The sequence below is a fragment of the Suncus etruscus genome, chromosome 11 (assembly GCF_024139225.1).
Source record: "Suncus etruscus isolate mSunEtr1 chromosome 11, mSunEtr1.pri.cur, whole genome shotgun sequence".
Lineage (NCBI taxonomy): Eukaryota > Metazoa > Chordata > Mammalia > Eulipotyphla > Soricidae > Suncus > Suncus etruscus.
In genome coordinates, this window is record NC_064858.1 from 2,285,995 (window position 1) to 2,304,690 (window position 18,696).

The 18,696-nt window shown below is 54.8% G+C and overlaps 1 protein-coding gene across 1 annotated transcript in view; it reads right to left on the reverse strand.

Moving 5' to 3' along the window:
• LRRK1 (leucine rich repeat kinase 1) overlaps positions 1–18,696 on the reverse strand; it is a 58,058-nt gene that overhangs the window by 16,431 nt on the left and 22,931 nt on the right. Inside the window, 31 exon segments of the mRNA XM_049782663.1 lie at positions 1,018–1,113; positions 1,116–1,149; positions 2,081–2,087; positions 3,549–3,598; positions 3,600–3,632; positions 3,634–3,667; positions 3,669–3,712; positions 4,055–4,123; positions 4,125–4,239; positions 4,335–4,496; positions 4,498–4,583; positions 4,586–4,636; positions 5,868–5,923; positions 5,926–6,003; positions 6,006–6,025; positions 6,194–6,309; positions 6,312–6,321; positions 6,761–6,933; positions 8,966–9,130; positions 10,185–10,399; positions 11,412–11,524; positions 11,845–11,974; positions 13,374–13,447; positions 14,499–14,524; positions 14,526–14,546; positions 14,548–14,613; positions 15,975–16,112; positions 16,880–17,043; positions 17,142–17,269; positions 17,807–17,839; positions 17,841–18,031. Of these exon segments, the coding sequence (XP_049638620.1) occupies positions 1,018–1,113; positions 1,116–1,149; positions 2,081–2,087; positions 3,549–3,598; positions 3,600–3,632; positions 3,634–3,667; positions 3,669–3,712; positions 4,055–4,123; positions 4,125–4,239; positions 4,335–4,496; positions 4,498–4,583; positions 4,586–4,636; positions 5,868–5,923; positions 5,926–6,003; positions 6,006–6,025; positions 6,194–6,309; positions 6,312–6,321; positions 6,761–6,933; positions 8,966–9,130; positions 10,185–10,399; positions 11,412–11,524; positions 11,845–11,974; positions 13,374–13,447; positions 14,499–14,524; positions 14,526–14,546; positions 14,548–14,613; positions 15,975–16,112; positions 16,880–17,043; positions 17,142–17,269; positions 17,807–17,839; positions 17,841–18,031 (2,698 nt within the window).

Here is an 18,696-nt window from a genome sequence, read left to right on the forward strand (position 1 = left end):
CTTACCTCCTTCCCTCCTGCCCTCCCTTCCTTCCTTTGTCACATCCAGCAGTATTCAGGGGTTCCTTATGCACTCAGAAATCACCCCTGGCAGGCTCAGCAGACCATATGAGATGTCAGGGATCAAACCCAGGTCCATCCTAGGTCATCCACACACAAGGGAAAGGTGCTACCACTGTGCTATTGCTCGGGCCCAAGCCTTTTCTTTCTATGCTTCATGGGGGGCCATCAAGGATTAGTCCTGGTTCTGTGCTAAGGGCACCCTGGCAGAATGGGGCACCACACAGCCTCTGTGGATTGAACCCAAGTCCTACTTGCATGCCTGAACTGTGCCTCTGGGCCACTTTCCCATATGCCACTCTGTCCCAGCATCTGTCTTGCCCTTGGAACCATTTCTTTCTCTCCTGGCATCATGGTGCGGGGACGTGAGTTGGGCCCAGCAGCAAAGCCGGCGGATCACAGGTCCGAGATGCCAAATGGCCTCAGCAATACTGAGACAACTTACCCGCAGCTGGTCTCCTTGGGGCTGTCCTCATCCCCCCTTTACCTCACATCCTGTCTTCTTTGGGGAATGGGCAGTGAGCCTGCCAGTCCAAGGGGCTGAGCAGATGCCATTGTGGATTTCTGGGACTTGGGGATGCAGTGGAGGTGGATAGGCATGAGCAGGGAGGAGAAGGGGGCTCCGGGCAGTTCCCTACTACAGCACTCAGCAGCTCTATCCTCACAGTGTGGACAAGGCCATAGGGAGCACAGCAGGGAGGACGCTGATCCAGGTTCCATCCCTGGTACCCCAGATGGTCCCCTGAGCCTACTAGGAGTGATCCCTGAGTGCAGAGTCAGGAGTAAGTAACCCCTAAACACTGCTGAGTGTGACCCAAAACTGAAAAGAAAAATCCAAAGACTGTGTGGGCGCTGAGATTGGTCCCCAAACTCAGGTAAACCAGAAGGCCATGCCCACACCTGCATGTCCCTCCGTGGGTGTCCCATCCCGGAGTGCCCCGTGTACACCCTCACTGACCAGGGAACCACTGGTCGATGAGGGAGACGATGTGGTCCGTGATGAAGGCCATGGCCGAGAAGTCCCGTGCGTCCGACTGGCAGATGATCTTGATGCGCCGCTCTTCTTCCTCTTCCAGTTCACGTCCGAGGACTCCACAACTGCAGGGAAAGGGGCTCCAGCAGGAGGGGACCACACCAGCCCCTCCTCTACCTCACAACCGGGGTAATGCCTCACGGGGAGGCTGGACTAGGATGTCCTGTGGCCCCTGGGATGTTTCTTGGGCCTCCGAGAAATTCGGGCCCTTCAGCTGCCTTCAAACAACTGGGAGGGGTAAGAGAGAGACCCCAAGGGGTATCCCAGCCCTCTAGTGGCCCAAATCACACCCCAAGCCCTAACCTTCCCTTCCTTTCTTTTTCCTCCCTTCCTCTCCCTTCCCTGTTTTCCTTCCTTCCTTCCTTCCTTCCTTCCTTCCTTCCTTCCTTCCTTCCTTCCTTCCTTCCTTCCTTCCTTCCTTCCTTCCTTCTTTCTTTCTCCATCCTTCCTTCCTTCCTTCCTTCCTTCCTTCCTTCCTTCCCTCCCTCCCTCCATCCCCCCCCCCCTCTTCTGGTTTTTGGGTCACACCGGTAGTGCTCGGGTGTTACTCCTGGCTTTATGCTCAGAAATCAGCCCTGGTGGGGCCGGGGCGGTGGTGCTAGAGGTAAGGTGTTGGCCTTGCCAGCGCTAGCCTAGGACGGACCGCAGTTCGATCCTCCAGCGTCCCATATGGTCCCCCAAGCCAGGAGTGACTTCTGAGCGCATAGCCAGGAGTAACCCCTGAGTGTTATCGGGTGTGGCCCAAAAACCAAAAAGAAAAAAAAAGAAAGAAAGAAAGAAAGAAAAGAAAGAAAGAAAGAAGGAAGGAAGGAAGGAAGGAAGGAAGGAAGGAAGGAAGGAAGGAAGGAAGGAAGGAAGGAAAACAGGGAAGGGAGAGGAAGGGAGGAAAAAGAAAGGAAGGGAAGGTTAGGGCTTGGGGTGTGATTTGGGCCACTAGAGGGCTGGGATTTGAACTACCATCCTTCTGCATGAAAGGCAAATGCCTTACCTCCATGCTATCTCTTTGGCCCCGTTCCTCTTTTTCTCTTCCCCCTTTTCCCTCTCCCCTTCCTTTCCTTTCCTTTCTCTTCTCTCCCCTTCCTTTCTCTTCCCTTCCTATTCTTCCCCTGTCCTTCTCCTCCTTTTCCCTTCCCTCTCCTCCCTTCCCTGCAGAGCTGAAGGGCACTAGAAAAATCCACTGGAATCTTTCTTTGTTGGGGAAGGAGAGTTTCTGGGTCACACCAGTGGGCTGGAGCCCTTTGTGGCACTGAGGGGTCACATCAGGGTCAGCTGCAGGCAAGGCCAGCACATTCACTCCTGCACTAGCTCTCTGGCTCCAAAGCTCACCGGAAAGGTAAGATCATTTTTTGTGCATATTAAACAACTAAATCAGGTGAACTGGGGAGAAAGGCAGGGAGGGTGCTTGCCCTGCTCATGGCCAGTTGGGGTTTAATTACAGCTCTGCAGAGTCCTGAGCACAAGCAGGAGCAAGCCCCCAGTGTAGAGCCAGGATTAAGCCCTTCGCACTTCCAGGGATAGCTTCTGAATCCTCCCCTTGAAAATAACTTTAAAAATCAAACTATGTCTGGGGCCAGAACAGCGGCTCAGAGTGTAAGGCGTGTCTGCGTTGTGCACGCTAGCCTAGAACGGACTGCAGTTCGATCCCCTGGCATCCCATAGGATACCCCAAGCCAGGAGCAATTTCTGAGTAACTCCTGAGTGTCACCGGGTCTGGCCAAAAAACAAACAAACAAGAAAATCAAACTATATCTCCAAAATAAAACAACAGGGACAGGGAGACAGTTCAGGGTTATAGGACACCCCTAAGAACACCCCTTGTTTACATATACGAGGCCTGAAGTTCTACCTCCTGCACTGGGTGCACCCTGAGATCTGCAGGAAGTGGTCTCCATGCCAATGTCCACTAGAGTGGCTCAGCATCACCAGGCCTGGCCCCTGGGTATTCTGAGCACCGTTTGGGAGTCTCCCCACAGGAGAAACATTTGTGACATGATGTGTGGGGTCAGCTAGGAGGTTCTAAGTATTCCCACTGGGCCTGAATCCTTTGCTTAGGACACGAGTTGACCCTGTGACCTAAGGGGGCATATATGGACCTAAACTGGAGGGGGGGTTAGGAGACCCCTGCAAGGGGAGTTTCAGGAACATTCTGGAGGAAGATTCTAGAATATTTTGGGAAGGAACATCTGGTAGAGAAGGCATTCTGGAACATTCCAGGAGATTCTGGAATATTTCGGGGGGAGATTCTGAAACACTCTGGGGACATTTTAGGGAGGGGATTGTGGAACGTTCTGAGAGTTTCTAGAACATTCTGGGGGGGATTGTAGAATATTCTGAGAGCTTCTGGAACTTTCTCAGAGGGAGATTCTGGAAGATTCTGGGAGCTCCTAGAACATTCTGGAGGAGATTCTGGGAAATTCACAGTAAGAATGGCACCGTGGGCACAGGGATAGGCCCACCTGAGATAACCGCCATCAAAGGTGACCAGAAGGCCTTCCTGCCAGTAGATCGGTCTGGTTTCGCCTCACTCGGAAGGTGCTACAGCCTGCTAAGCTGGCTGCCGGTGAAGCTGTAAATAAACCTTTCTGTGTCGGGTCTTGCTGTTCTTCGTGTTCTCGAAAAACTGCAAAGCCGGAGCAAAGGTGTGTTAGGGTTCTGGAGGGCTGTGGAAGGCCTGGAATAATAGTCCTGTCCCCATTCTGTGCAGATGGAGGACTTATTTGGCTGTCATCACTGGAACTGTATAGGTACTTCTGAAGTGCTCCATCTTCTCGAAAAAAAAATACACGGACCCGGGCAGGGACATGGTGAGCAGGGGGCGCTGGTTCCTTGGTCCCTCTGACCACGGCATCCTCAACACCCCCAGGCCTGCCTGCTGCTGGCCTGCCCCACAATGCTCTTCCCCCTCTGGATTTCTGAGGGGCCCCCCTGTCTCCCCTCCACGCACTTCATACCCCACCTCCACCGTCCGCAGCTCCTGGAGGTCCATCTCGGTCAAGCTGATGAGCTCTCGCACTATGAACCGTTGCCAGAAAGCCCACAGGCACGAAACTCATCTTGAACAGCCGCTGGATGGTGTTGGTCGTGGGGTGGCTCAGGCTAGTGGGTGTCCACCCTGGCTTGGAGGGCAACAGATGTGGCAGGAGGTAGCTGGAAGCCAGAGTGAGGGCGGTGACAGTGAGGGGTGAGGGGGTCCCGGGACCCTGCCTTGGGCGGCATCAGGCCCTTGTATCGGTGAGCCTCACCTGTCGCTGGCCACTGGCAGGGCGATCTCGAACTTGGCCAGGAACTGGAAGTACTGGTCCTCCGCCTGCTGCGTGAGGCCCGTCCCCACCAGCAGCCGCCGCAGGTCCTCAGCCCGGATAACCCCGTTCTTGGCCATGGAGCGGGGGCTCTTCATGTGGAAGTGCGCTGCAGGCATTCGCCAGCCAGATGGGGTCCAGAAAGTAGAGGCTGCACAGGCCGCGGCTGGTGTCGGGGAAGTGGAGCAGCGATAGCCCGTCTCGATGAGGAAGCTGATGGCTGAGTGGAGGGAAGGTGGGAGCGGCTGAAATGGGGCTCCTGTCTGGAACCTCATTCCTCACACTGGGTGTGGGCTAGGAGGGGCTGGTGGCAGCTGCATCGCTGATGCTGGTCTTTGCTCTTTCCCCAGGAGCTACTTTCTCTTTCTCTGTGACATCTCTTGCACCCCCAAATCATCACCAGCTATGGTTCTTTTGGGGGGATCACACCCAGCGGTGCTCAGGTGTTCCTCCTGGGTCTGTGCTCAGAAATCACTCCTGGCAGGCATGGGGGACCCTATGCCATGGCGGTCAACTGCATGCATGCAATGCAAACGCCCTACAGGCTCTGCTATTGCTCTGTCCCTGTATAAGTCTTTCTTTTCTTTCCCTTCCTTCCCCCTTCCTCCCTTTCTTCCTCCTTCCTTCCTTCTTTCCTTCCTTCCTTCCTTCCTTCCTTCCTTCCTTCCCACTTCCCTTCCTTCCTTGCTTCCTTCCTTCTTTTCTTCCTTTCTTCTTTCCTTCCTCTTCCTTCCTTCCCTCCTTCTCTCCCTCCCTCCCTCCCTTCCTTCCTTCCCTCCTTCTCTCCCTCCCTCCCTCCTTCCTTCCTTCCTTCCCTCCTTCTCTCCCTCCCTCCCTCCCTCCTTCCTTCCTTCCCTCCTTCTCTCCCTCCCTCCCTCCCTCCTTCCTTCCTTCCCTCCTCTCTCCCTCCCTCCCTCCTTCCTTCCCTCCTTCCCTCCCTCCCTCTCTCCTTCCTTCCTTCCTTCCTTCCTTCCTTCCTTCCTTCCTTCCTTCCTTCCTTCCTTCCTTCCTTCCTTCCTTCCTTCCTTCCTTCCTTCCTTCCTTCCTTCCTTCCTTCCTTCCTTCCTTCGCCACACCCAGCGGCACTCAAGGGTCCTCAGTTCTGGCTCTGTGCGCTCAGAAATCACTCCCGGCAGGTTTGGGGGGCCCTATGGGATGCTGGGGATCGAACCCGGGTCTGCTCTGGGTTGGCCACGTGCAAGGCAAACGCCCTATTGCCGTGCTATCACTCTGGCCCCAGCTGCAGTTCTTTTGAGGGGCCACATACCCGCGCTCTGCCTCAAGGGGTCACTCCTGGGAGAAGGGTCTGAGGGGTCCCCAGTGGGCAATGTTGGGGACGGAACCCAGGATATTCGTGACAAGGCAAACACCCTCCTTTTCCCCTACCCCGAACCCCATCACTGGTGTGGTTAGAAGCCCACTCACAGGGGCCTCCCCCACTTGCCAAGCCCACCCCCTGCTGGCCACCCACCAGACCTGCAGGTCATCATATTCCCCGATGTCATTGTCCGGGGTCTGCTGGAGCAGCTCTTCAGCTGCCGGTCAGTGATGGTACTCGCACGGCGTCCTCCCCGACGTCGCCGCTGCTGCTCGGCCAGGACGGCCTCCTGCGGCTGAGGTAGCTCCTGGGCAACCTGAGGTGAGGGCAGCGAAGGGACAGGTGGGACAGGAGACGCTTTCCTCTCGCCATGACCACCTCCCCCTCCCCCGAGGGCCAACCCGGGAGGAAGCCAGAAGCCAAGTGCCTGAGTTTTCTGGGGCGCAGGGAGCCACTTGCCGTAGTGGGGAATTTGGAGGAGGACGTACCCAGCCTTCCGGCCAACCTCTGCCCCCAATGGGGCTGCCCGCATCCTTCATGCACGCAGGTGATGTTGAAGATGAGCTGTCGCAGCCCCTCACTGCCCTCCAGGTTCCGGCAGAGGAGAGCTCACTGGGCAGAGGAGGAGGGAGAGAAAGCTTTGGGCTCGCCACACTGCGCCCCTTCACATCCCCATCCATCCAGCCCCTGAAGCCAAGAGCCCTGGGAACGAGGCCCAGGAACACAGGGAGACAGGGCTGGGCCTGGGAGCCTCGGGTTTGTCCCCCCCACCCACCAGTGCACCCCATCGCATAGAGCTGGAAAAGGAGGTGCATGGATGGGTGAGGGGGCCCAGCCAAGCTGGGGAACACGGGTGCTGGGGGGCCTTTTCGAGTGTTCAGGAAGGATCTCCAACCCCCTATGCTGCCTTTGCAGCCAGGGCATCTCCCCCACTCTTGCTCTCCTTACAGTGCTCCCCCCTATTCCCTGCAGGCGCTGCTCTGGCTGAGTTGGGGGGGAAAGGGGGTCCCCGCAGGCATCAGGTAAGGGAGCCGCCCCTTCCTGAACTCACTGCAGGTGGCGGCAGGTGATGTCAGGGAAGCCAGTGGCCCGAGAGCCGGCGGGGGAGCGGCACAAGGCCAGCACGTAGGCACGCAGGGTGGCGATGCGCTCGGCGCGGAACTTGGTGTCGATGAGGTCCAGGTGGGTCCCCACCACCAGCACCGCGGCATTGGGGGCCTTGGCCTGCCGGAGAAACCGCCTTAGAGCCCCTCTCAAGCAGTCGGGGTGCAGAGCGAGGCAAGGGGGCTGGCTCTTTATCACATCATGGCTGCTTTTCTTTTTCTTTTTCTTTTTGTATTTCTTGGAGACACATCTGGTGGTGTTGGTTAGGGGGCCACTAATCCACTCAGGGTTCAGGGGTAGCTCTAGGGACAGGCAGGGGTTTGTGGTACTCAGGATAGGATCCAGCACACAAATCAGGTGCATTTTCGGCCACTTCCTAGCTCACTGTCTCTTTAGTTAAAAGCATTTGCTGGGGGCTGGAGTGATAGCACAGTAGTAGGGCATTTGCCTTGCTTGTGCCGATCCGGGATGAACTCGGGTTCGATGCCCGGCATCCCATATGGTCCCTCAAGCCTGCCAAGATAGATTTGAGTGCAGAGCCAGAAGTAACACCGAGCACCGCCAGGTATGGTCCCCAAACAAACAAACAAATATTTGCTGGGCCAAGAGGTAGGACAAGGGTTAAGAAGGTGCTGGATGGGCCGGGAAGGTGGCGCTAGAGGTAAGGTGTCTGCCTTACAAGCGCTAGCCAAGGAACGGACCGTGGTTCGATCCCCCAGCATCCCATATGGTCCCCCCAAGCCAGGGGCGATTTCTGAGCACATAGCCAGGAGTAACCCCTGAGCGTCAAACGGGTGTGGCCCAAAAACAAAAAAAACAAAACAAAACAAAACAAAAAAAAAGAAGGTGCTGGCCTGGGCCCGGAGAGCTAGCACAGTGGCGTTTGCCTTGCAAGCAGCTGATCCAGGACCAAAGGTGGTTGGTTCGAATCCCGGTGTCCCATATGGTCCCCTGTGCCTGCCAGGAGCTAAGCTATTTCTGAGCAGACAGCCAGGAGTAACCCCTGAGCACTGCCGGGTGCGGCCCAAAAACCAAAAACCAAAAAAAAAAAAAAAAAAAAAAAAAAGAAGGTGCTGGCCTTACACATGACTGACCAGGATTCGGCCCCCAGCATCACATATGCTTCCCCTGAACTTCAAGAGCATAGCTAGGAGGGCACGGCTGGATATGGACCCAAAGAAAATCAGAACAAAAGTTGTTGCAAGATTGGAGAGATGGTCCCAGGGTGACAGTGCTTGTTTCGCATGCAGTGGGCTTGAGGGTTTGTCCTTAGCTCTATCCCTGGTTGCCTGAGCGCTCTGGGTGACCCCCACACCAAAACCCAAGTTTGTTGTCTCCCAAGCAATGCCTGGAGGGCCATCCCCAGCTACACTCAGTCGGATGACTGGTGTTCAGTGCTGGGCTCAGTGATGCAATTCTAACCCAGGAGTACTTGGCTGTACTGGGGTCCTGATTCAGAACAGTGTAAGCTTTGGTCTTGGGGCGATCTCTCAACCTCTCAAGCTCTTAGCTGTCTTTGGCCACACCTGGAGGTACCCAGGACTCCCTCCTGACAGTGCTCAAGGGACCAGATGAGATGCTGGGAATGAACCTATTTCCAGTTGGGTGTGAGGTAAACAACCTCTCTGCTGTGCTGTGCTGTTGCCTCAAACCCCTTTATTTACTTATTCATTTAATATTTGGAGTCCACATCCAGAGATTCTCAGGGTTTATTCTTGGCTCTGCACTCTGGGATCACTTGGGGTTCCCCTATAGGATGTGGGGGATTGAACCCATGTTGGCTGCGTGCAAGGCAAAGACTCTCTCTGCTTGCGCTATCGCAACTCCTAATCCCTTTAGACAGCCCATCAGACCATGTCTGGGTTCACATCAGCTTGGCCCTGAAACCAGGAACCGCACCCCTGAACCTCCTCCAAGAGTGAAGTGAACTTAAACTGAAGGTGTTGAACATGACCTTTAGCACATAACCAACCACAACTTTGCTGTGGGGACACCCTCCATGGGACCCCCCCACTGTTCAGGAGACACAGCCGGGAATAGGGCTTCACATGCAAGGGGCCCAGGTTTCATCCCTGGAATACACAAATGAAAACCCAAAGAAACCAAGAGGTGGGAGCCAGTGTGAGGGGCCAGGGACCCTGGGATCCCTTACCTCAATACTCAGGAGCCAGAACTGCAGGCTGGCCACGGCTTCCTCCCCCAGAGCCAGGTTCCAGACCACCACATAGAGCGCCTTGTCGGTGAAGCAACACTGCGTCACAGCCGCCATGCTGGCAGGGCCCCCCACGTCCCACACGTGGAACTGCACCGATTCCACCTGGGCGTCGGGGTCAGGAGGCGTGTGAGTGACAGGGTCCAAGAGCCCAGGAGAGCCCCGGGGTGCAGCCAGAGTGCAGAGGGTTTGTAAGATCTGGGAGCACTGGTTTGTCCCCATCCAGTGCAGACAGGTGAGGGGAAGGGGCGGACTCCAAAATCTGCATCCCAACCCAACCTCCAAGTGGCCCAGATGGATCTGGCAGGAGGGCAAGTCAGAGACAGAAGATCCGATTTGTGTTAGTGTTAGGGTGAGGGTTAGGGTTGGGTTAGGGTTAGGGTTAGGTAGAGGGTTAGAGTTGGCGTTGGGTTAAGACTGGTCTATGGTTAGGGTTAAGGGTTAGAGTTAGGTTTACTATTAAGGTTAGGGGTAGGGTTGAGTCAGGGTTAGGGTGAGGGTTAGGGTATGGTTATGGTTAGGTTAGGGTGAGGGCTAGGGTTAGGGTTGAGTCAGGGTTAGGTTAAGGTTAGGTTGAGGTATAGTTGAGGGTTATGGTTTTTGTTAGATTTGGGTTAGGCTTAGGGTTAGGGTTGGGTCAGGGTTAGGTTAGGGTTAGGTTGAGGTTTAGGATCAAGTTAGGTTGAAGGTTATGGTTGGTTTTGGGTTAAGACCCGTCTATGGTTAGGGTTGAGGTTGGGGTTGGATTATGTTAGGGCTTCAGGCTAGTGTTGGGTTAGGGTTGGTTTAGGTCAAAGTTGCTTTAGGGTTAGATTAGGATTGGCATTAGGGTTTGTTAGGGGTTAGGGTTATTGTTGTTTTAGGTTCAGGGTTGGGTTATGGTTATGACTGGGTTAGGGTTCGGCTTGGGGTACATTTGGGTTAGTATTTGGGTTGGATTAGGATAGCACCCTGAGGTAGAGCTGCCCTTTTTCCAAAGAGAATATCCCAGCCCAGCAGAAAATGAGGAATGGGGGATTAAGATCACAACATGTAGGTTTGGATTAGGGTTTGGTTTAGGTTTTCATCCTGAGGTCAGGCCTTCCCTCACCCCCAGGGAAAATCCCAGCCCGGCTGTCTGCAAGGGAAGGAAGGTCTGGCAGGGCCCCTCCTGCCTAACCTTGGCTTTGGAGCCGGGCGGTCTCTGCAGTTCCCACTTGGTGGTCCTGATGGTGGCCTCACTGGGCAGCACCTGTGGCACCTTCCCCGTCTGCAGAATGTCCAGGAGGCTGGACTTGCCTTGGCGGGGTGGGCCCACGATGACCATCTTCACCAGCCGGCACTTCTCGGCCTTCCGTAGCTGGGCCCGCAGGAAAGACAGCACAGCTTTGGGGCCTGGGGACACGGGGTGCGGGCTGTAAGGGGTGGCCAGCACCGAGACGGGACCCACTCCAGCTGCTTGCATGTACGGTCATGGCTCAGCACACCCTTGTCCTATCCAGGGCCGTCTGCCAGGGAAAGATCCAACTGCATAGTCACAGTCAGAAGACACGACGGCCAAGTGGAGACTGGGAGGGGAGGGGTATTATTGTAGGTTTTAGACCCACATCAGTGGACCTTTTTGGGGTGGTTTGGATCATACTCAGTGGTGTGGTGCTCAAGAGCTGATCATGCTATGAGATGCCAGGGATCAAATCTGGGCATTCCTCCTGGTGGTGGTTGGGGGGACCCTATGGGATGCTGGAAATGGAACCCAGAAGAATCACAAGCTAGGGAAACACTCCTCCCCATAGGCTCTCTCTTAGGCCCCCCCATTGGGCATTTTCTTTCTTTTTTTTTTTTGTGGGTTTTTGAGTCCACACCCCGGCAGTGCTCAGGGTTACTCCTGGCTCCATGCTCAGAAATTGCTCCTGGCATGCACGGGGAGACCATATGGGACGCCGGGATTCCAACCGATGACCTTCTGCATGAAAGGCAAATGCTTACCTCCATGCTATCATCCCGGCCCCCCCATCGGGGGCATTTTCTAAAGGAAGTGAAAGCACAAGAGGACAAGACAGGGACTGGGGTGAGAGCACAGTGGAAGGGCACTCGCTTTGCATGTGATCCACTTGGGTTCTATCTCCGGCATCCTATAGGATCCCCCCCCCCAAGCACTTTCAGGAGGGATCCCTGAGCATCATCCAGTGTGACCCTCACATACACCCCCAAAAAACCATGCAAGACCAGATTTCCAGGTATGGGGGCGTGTGTTGTTCCATCCCTCCCCTGCTCCTTTATTCTCCCCCACTAACTCACATCACTTCCCCAAACACAGGAATCTGAGCTGAGCCTAGTGCTCTGTGGCTCTTGTCCCCTGACCCCAGGATGAAGCAGCACTTTGGGGCGGGGGGCTGACGGACCCTACCTTCCTTCCTGATCTCGGCGGGCACGTTGTTGACGACCAGGTCCTCGATGTCTAGCTGCCACAGGTTGCTCAGCTGGCCCAGCTCGACGGGCAGTTCCCGAAGGCCTGGGTTACTGGGATCATATGGGACCGTGAGGGACATGATAGGGCAGGGGCCCCTCAACAAGGCCGACCACCCGTCCCTCCCTAGAAGGGACCGAGGGTGCCTCTGGGTTCCACCAATTCCCTCCCAGTCTCCTGGCTCATGGCACTGCTTTTAGATCAGCATCTGGGCATCGCCTGGGTGTGGCACGTTCCACTCAGAGCACTGCTGGGCAGGAATGTTATACGTACACCCCATCATTGGGCACCCCCAGAAATCAGCGGGGCCTTTTCTGAAACTTCCGGAATATTCCATGCTCACATCCCAGGACTGGAAGGCCTAGGTACTCACTTCCCCAAATACAGTTCAGATAGGTTGCGGAGCTGGCAGACGGAGGGGGGCACGCTGTCTAGGTGGTTATCACTCAGAGACAGGACTTCTAGGGACTCGGCCAGGAAGGATGGGAACTCCAGGGCACAAGCTGCAAGGAAAGGGCAGAGTGTGCTGGGTGTGGGGCTGGCCTGGAACCAGACAGAGCTCAAGGGCTTTGGGGGCAGTGGAGGGGACCCGAGTTCAAGCCCGGATCAAGATTCATTGCTAGGGGTTGGAGTGATAGTACAGCAAAGAGGGCACTTGCTTTGCATAGGGTTGATTTGAGTTCGATCCCCAGCATTCTTTTTTTGTTTTGTTTTGGGGTCACACCCAGCAGTGCTTAGGGGTTCCCTCTGGCTCTATGCTCAGAAATTGCTCCTGGCAGGCTCACGTGACCATATGGGATGCCGGGATTTGAACCACCGTCCTTCTGTATGCAAGGCAAATGCCCTTACCTCCATGCTATCTCTCTGGCCCCTGATCCCCAGCATTCTATATGGACCCCTGAGCACAGATACCTGAGTCAGCTCTGAGCCTCACAGGGTGTTGTCCCAAACAAACAACAACAACAACAACAACAACACTTCATTGCAAGGCTGCCTTGTCCGGTCTGTGGTCCTCCATGGGATGTATCTCACCTACTGTTTCTAAGGCTCTGTTTTTTTCCATCTGGATCCATGTTCTCTCGTGAACATGTATTTCCTCTTTTCTCTCTCCTCACATCTTTCTAATAAAATTTCTCCTTCCTTCCTCCTTCCTTCCTTCCTTCCTTCCTTCCTTCCTTCCTTCCTTCCTTTCCTTCCTTCCTTCCTTCCTTCCTTCCTTCCTTCCTTCCTTCCTTTTGCCACACCCGGTGATGCTCAGGGGTTTACTCCTGGCCATGTGCTCAGAAACCGCTGCTGGCTAGGAGAGCCATATGGGATGCTGAGGATTGAACCAGGTCATCCTGGATCGAGATGCATGCAAGCAATGCCCTACTGCTGTGCTACTGCTCCGGCTCCTCTAAGAAAGTTGCATTCATTAAGATCTATCCTGTGACCAGAACCAATAGCACAGCAGGGAGGGGAACTTGCCTTGCACGGAGCCAACCTGGGTTTGATTCTGGCACCATATGTGTCGGACACCCCAACATGGTCCTCTCCTCCACTACCAGGAGGTGACCATCTGAGCATCTCTGAGTGTGACCCAAAAGCTAAAACAAGCAACCCACTCTCTTGCTTCAAGAGAAGCAAAAAAAAAAAAAAAAAGAGCAGATTTAAAAAAAAGATTCAAAATTTTTTTTAAAAGATTAAAAATATTTAAAAAAAGATTTAAAAAATTCACAGAAAATAAAGCCAAGAAAAAAAAGAAAAGGAAAAGGAAAGGAAAAAAGAAAGAAAAGAAAAAGGAAGGAGGGAAGAATTTATCACTAGGGGCGGGGCTTAAGGCCCAGGACCACGCCCACCGACCACACCCCAATACTGGAAGCGCCCCCCAGTGGTGTGGGCCGGACCTCGACCTGCACGTACCTGTCTCGGTCCCTGCCCGCTGTCGGCCTCTGGTGGTGAAGAAGGAAATCCGCCTTGACTTCATTTCTTCATTTCTGCAGGGGCAAACATCAACCAGTCAGAAATAATGGGAAAAAGTCTGATTTGGGGGGGAAAAGCAGGGGCAAAGACATTAGCTTTGGCGCTCTGACTCCACTAGACAGTGCCAACAGCTGGATGGAAGGGGAAACACTATCTGCAGGTAGAAGTTTCCAGTAGCTAAACTACTAACTTAAAGGTCGTTCTCCAGGGCTTTTCTCGGGGGAAATAAAACCGCATTTCACTCAGCTAATTTCTATTCTCCCAACCTGTCACTGAGGACAGGCATCGGTTTCTTGGGGCATCCTGGAAGATCTTGGCTCCCCCAGAGCTTGCCAGGGAGCGATTTCTGAGCTCAGGAGCAGGAGGAACCTCTGAGCACCGCCAGATGTGGCCCAAAAACCAAAGAATGAAAAGAAAAACAGAAAGTTCCATTTTCAAATGCTCTGTAGAAGTTTGTCTGCACTGTTGAGAGTCCACAGAGCTGTTGTGTCTCCAAGGCCCACCAGCCTCAGGTCTTTCAGAGGTAAATGCGTGTGTGTGTGTGTGTGTGTGTGTGTGTGTGTGTGTGTGTGTGTGTGTGTGTGTGTGTGTGTTTATGTGTGTAGGGTAAGGATGGGGGTCAGAAAATTTCTTTCGTTCAATTCAGGCATATTTGAGGGCTTTGCAAATTCTTCTGAACAGAACAGAGTTTTTGACCAGGCTTCCCCCAGAATCTCTACAATGGCTATCAGGAGTCCCTGCTGAGTTAGGATCTCCCCAGAATTCCTCTGCTGGACCCCCAGCCCTGCCCCCTCCCAGCCCTTTCCCTAAGGACTTTTACAAGAGGGTAAAGTTATAAAAGAGATGGGGGTAGGTCCAACCAGCCTGGGTCCATCTGGAACCAGACACATCAGGATGACTGTGGGGACCAGTCCTGGGGATTAGTAACTGGGAACCTACTGACCCCATCCACAGGACCCTCTGCTGGTGGTAGCTCTGACCCCCTGGGTTCTACTCCACTGTGGGAGTGCAGCCATATTGGAAGTTGTCAGAAGTGAAAACCCCCACCCCCACTGCTCCCCTTACTGGCCCAAGTGGTTTCTGGAGAGATCCCAGGGTCTTGAGCCGCCGGCACGGTCCACTTGTCCTGGGGCGGTAAGACCCCCAGCTGGTTTCCCTGTAGACGCAGGGACAGAGGGGCCTAGGGGAGGGACAGACAGAAACAGTTTCCTTCCAGGTCATGTACACATCAAAGTTAGCAGACACAACCCTTGAGACCTTGAGACACAATTAAGGCAGGCTCATCAGTGCTTTAAAGCCTCTGGGATCTTAGGGGCCTGAGCGACAGCACAGTGGGGAGGGGGGGGGGTGTTTGCCTTGCACATGGCCAACCTGGGTTCTGTCCCGGGTACCCCATAGGGTCCCTGGAGGAGCCCTGCTATGAGTGATCCCTGAGCACAGAGTCAGGATTTACCCCTCCAAATCATAAAGTCAGGGACCAGAAAGACAGGACAGTGGGAGGGCAAGGTATTGCATAGACCAGGGGTCTCAAACTCGCAACCCACGGGCCGTTTGCGGCCCTCCATACAACGTTTTTTTTTTTGGGGGGGGGGGCCACACCCCGCGGTGCTCAGGGGTTCCTCCTGGCTGTCTGCTCAGAAATAGCTCCTGGCAGGCACGGGGGACCCTATGGGACACCGGGATTCGAACCAACCACCTTTGGTCCTGGATCGGCTGCTTGCAAGGCAAACGCCGCTGTGCTATCTCTCCGGGCCCACGTACAACGTTTTGTGGCCTGTGGCCGACCTTCAAATATTGCAGTATTCGCGATTCGCTTACCGAATAATTGCAATAAAAATCGCATTAGTAAGAAAAAAATAGCATTAAACATTCGCATACCCTGAGCAGTTCCGTTTGGGGTATGCAAATGTTTAATGCGATTTTTTGCGATTTTTTTCTTACTAATGCGATTTTTTATTGCGAATATTCAGTATTATGCGCCCTGCCTCACCCCTACTTTGCCTCCTTCGGCTCCCAGGTAAATTGAGTTTGAGACCCTTGGCATAGACCAACCAGGTTCGATCGCTCCCCATCTGTTAGGTCCCTGAACACAGAGCCAGGAGTCATCCCTGACACAGCCAGGTGTGGCCCCTAAACCCAAACCCAAAGAAAAACCAAGAGCAAAAGGCCGGAGAGATAGCACAGCAGTAGGGTGTTTGCCTTGCACACAGCCGACCCAGGACAGACAGTGGCTTGATTCCTGGCATCAAATATAGAAGGAAGGAAGGAAGGAAGGAAGGAAGGAAGGAAGAAGGAAGAAGGAGGAAAGGAAGGAAGGAAGGAAGAAGAAGAAGGTGGAAAAAGGAAAAAAGGAAGGAAGGAAGAAGGAAGGAAGGAAAGAAGAAAGAGAAGAAGAAAAGAAGAGAAGAAAGAAAGAAAGAAGAAAGAAAGAAGAAGAAGGAAGAGAAAGAAAGAAAGAAAGAAAGGTAGAAAAAGAAAGAAAGAAAAAGAAAGAAAGAAAGAAAGGAAGAAAAGACAGAGGGCAGGGTGGGGTGCGCTCACCTCGAGCTGGAAGAGGCCCATGGGCACCTCCCTTAGGCTGTTTTCCGAGAAGTCCACATCTTGCAGATGCTCCTTCCAAAACATGCACATCCTCGCGGGCAGGGACTCCAGCGCGTTGCGGGAGGCTCGGCAGCTCCTCTAGAGGCATGAGGGGGAGGTGTGAGTGAGCCACACAGCAGCCAGGGTGTGGGGTTGCAGCCCGCTTGGGTCTCAAAGCCCCCCATCCCAGCCGTGTTTGGAAGCTACAAACTACTATCTCTGTGCCCTGAGAAGGACCTGGCAGGCTGAGCCTCGGGGACCCCTGTGCCCCGACCCTCTGCTGCTTCCCAAGATAAGTGGCAGCATCATGCCCAGAAGGAACCCACCACATCATGTGTTAAAGTTTGGTTTGTGGGGCCTGGAGAGATAGCACAGCGGCATTTGCCTTGCAAGCAGCCAATCCAGGACCAAAGGTGGTTGGTTCGAATCCCGGTGTCCCATAGGGTCCCCTGTGCTTGCCAGGAGCTATTTCTGAGCAGACAGCCAGGAGGAACCCCTGAGCACCGACGGGTGTGGCCCCCCCCCCAAAAAAAAGTTTGGTTTGTGGGCCAGAGTAATAGCACGGCAGTAGGGCATTTGCTTTGGACAGTGTCAACCCAGGATAGACTCGAGTTCAATCCCCAGCATCCCATATGGTCCCCCAAGCTGCCAGGATAGATTTCTGAGCTGAGTCAGGAGAAACCCCTGAGCACCGTCGGGTGTGACCCAAAAACCAAAAATAAATAAATAAATAAATAAAAATAAAGTTTGGTTTGAGGGCCACACCCTGCAGGGCTCTGGGTCGGTGTCATCTGAGGCCAGGCCATCCCCCCAGGTCTGTGCAAGACTGTGAGGGCGAAGCTGGCCAGGCCTGCAGTGCCACTCACCAACGGGCAGGCCCAGGGCTCGGGCAAGGCCTTCAGGTAGTTCCTGGACACATCGAGGCACTGAAGGGACTTGCAGGAGTGAAGGATGTGGCAGGGCAGCACCTTGAGCTTGTTGTCCGAGAGGTCCAGCTGTTGAAGTGCCCGAAGCCCCATCCAGCTGGTGGCTGGGGACGAACAAAGGACACCAAGGGGGCTGAAGGACAGGCGGGTGGAGGACCAGAGCTTCGGGAGGGCAGGGCGGGGGGTCCCTGGCAGCACCTACCGCCATCCTCTTCAAAGAGTTTCTCCAGGTAATTCTTGGAAGCAGCGAGTCGCTGTAGCCTGGACAGGTGCAGGAGGCCTGATGGGAGGGAACTCAGCCGGTTGCTGGAGACGTCGAGTTCCAGGAGTCTGCAGGGAGAAGCCCACCCAAAAGACATCTCTCAGAGCAGCTGGGGTGCAGGCACCCAATCCTTCCTGGAGCCCCTTCCCACCCTCCCCAGCACCCCACAGCTCCCCATGAGCAGGGTAAAACTGGGCTTTTCCATAACCTCCTTGTTTGGCCTGGAAGCCCCGTGGGCTAAGCACCCCAGGCTTGGGTGTCCCTGCATGGTCTCCAGAGCATCGAGTGGGGAGTGATGTCGTCACCACCCCCAGAACAGAGCCAAAAGTCCCCCCACCCCCCGGCATTTGCCTTGCACGCAGACCCATCCTGGGACAGACTTGGGTTTGATCCCCAGCATCCATATGGTCCCCTGAGTCTGCCAGGAGAAATTTCTGAGCACAGAGCCAGGAGTGACCCCTGAGCACTGCCAGGTGAGACACCCCCCAAAAAAAGAAAGTCATCCCCTCGAAGTTCTGAGTGTGGGAGCCCCTGAAACAGGGCCCATCTGGATTGCCTGAAGGAGGCAGTGGGGCACAGGTGGAAGTGTAGGGCTTGGGGTGCACCTGGTGCAGAGGATTTGGTCTGACGACTGCACCCCCCAGCTCCCCCAGAAGGTTGTGGGCGAGGTTCAGCTTCCGCAGACTGATGAGTCCCCAGGGAATGACGGATGGCAGCGAGGACAGGCAGTTGGCTGAAAGGTCCAGCTCCGTGATGTGACACGACAGGTCCAGAAACCAGTCCAGGTCCACCCACGGCAGCTTCAGGTTTGCCCACTTGACGCAGAGAGGCTGGGGGGCAGAGAAACGGGGCGCAGGAGCAAGGTGGGTCAGGGCAGGGGGGTGGCTATCTGTGAACTGGCCGCTAGAGAGAGCACACAGCTCAGCCATTCCACCACGAAGAATCGGGGCCAGGGAAGCAGCTCCCGAGTCCTTCAAGTTTGGGTGAGCCCCCCCCCACGCCCCCCCCCCCCCCGACCTACAGCTGGGCTGCCAAGCTTCTTTCTGGGCTCAGAGCACCTGCTGTACCAGTGGTTCCTGCACTTTGCCACCCCGCCAGGTGGGGGCAGTAGAGAGGCCAGGGCAGATAGGCCAGGCTGGACCTAGGGCTATGGGGTGCCCATGAGGGCATGACTTCATTCTCTGGGCTCCTTCCCTGAGCACCTTGTGATCAAGGGGTCGGAGTGATAGCACAGTCATAGGACATTTGCCTTGCATGCGACCACACTGGGATGGATCCAAGTTCGATACCCAGCATCCCATAGGGTCCCCCAAACCTGCCAGGAGCGATTTCTGAGCACAGAGCCAGGAGTAACTCCTGAGAGCCCCTGGGTGTGGCCCAAAAACCAAAACCAAACCAACTAAAAAAAAAACAAAAACAAATGGGCCAAAGTGATAGCACAGCAATAGGGAGTTTTCCTTGCATGCGGCTGATTGGGAAGACCCAGGTTTGATCC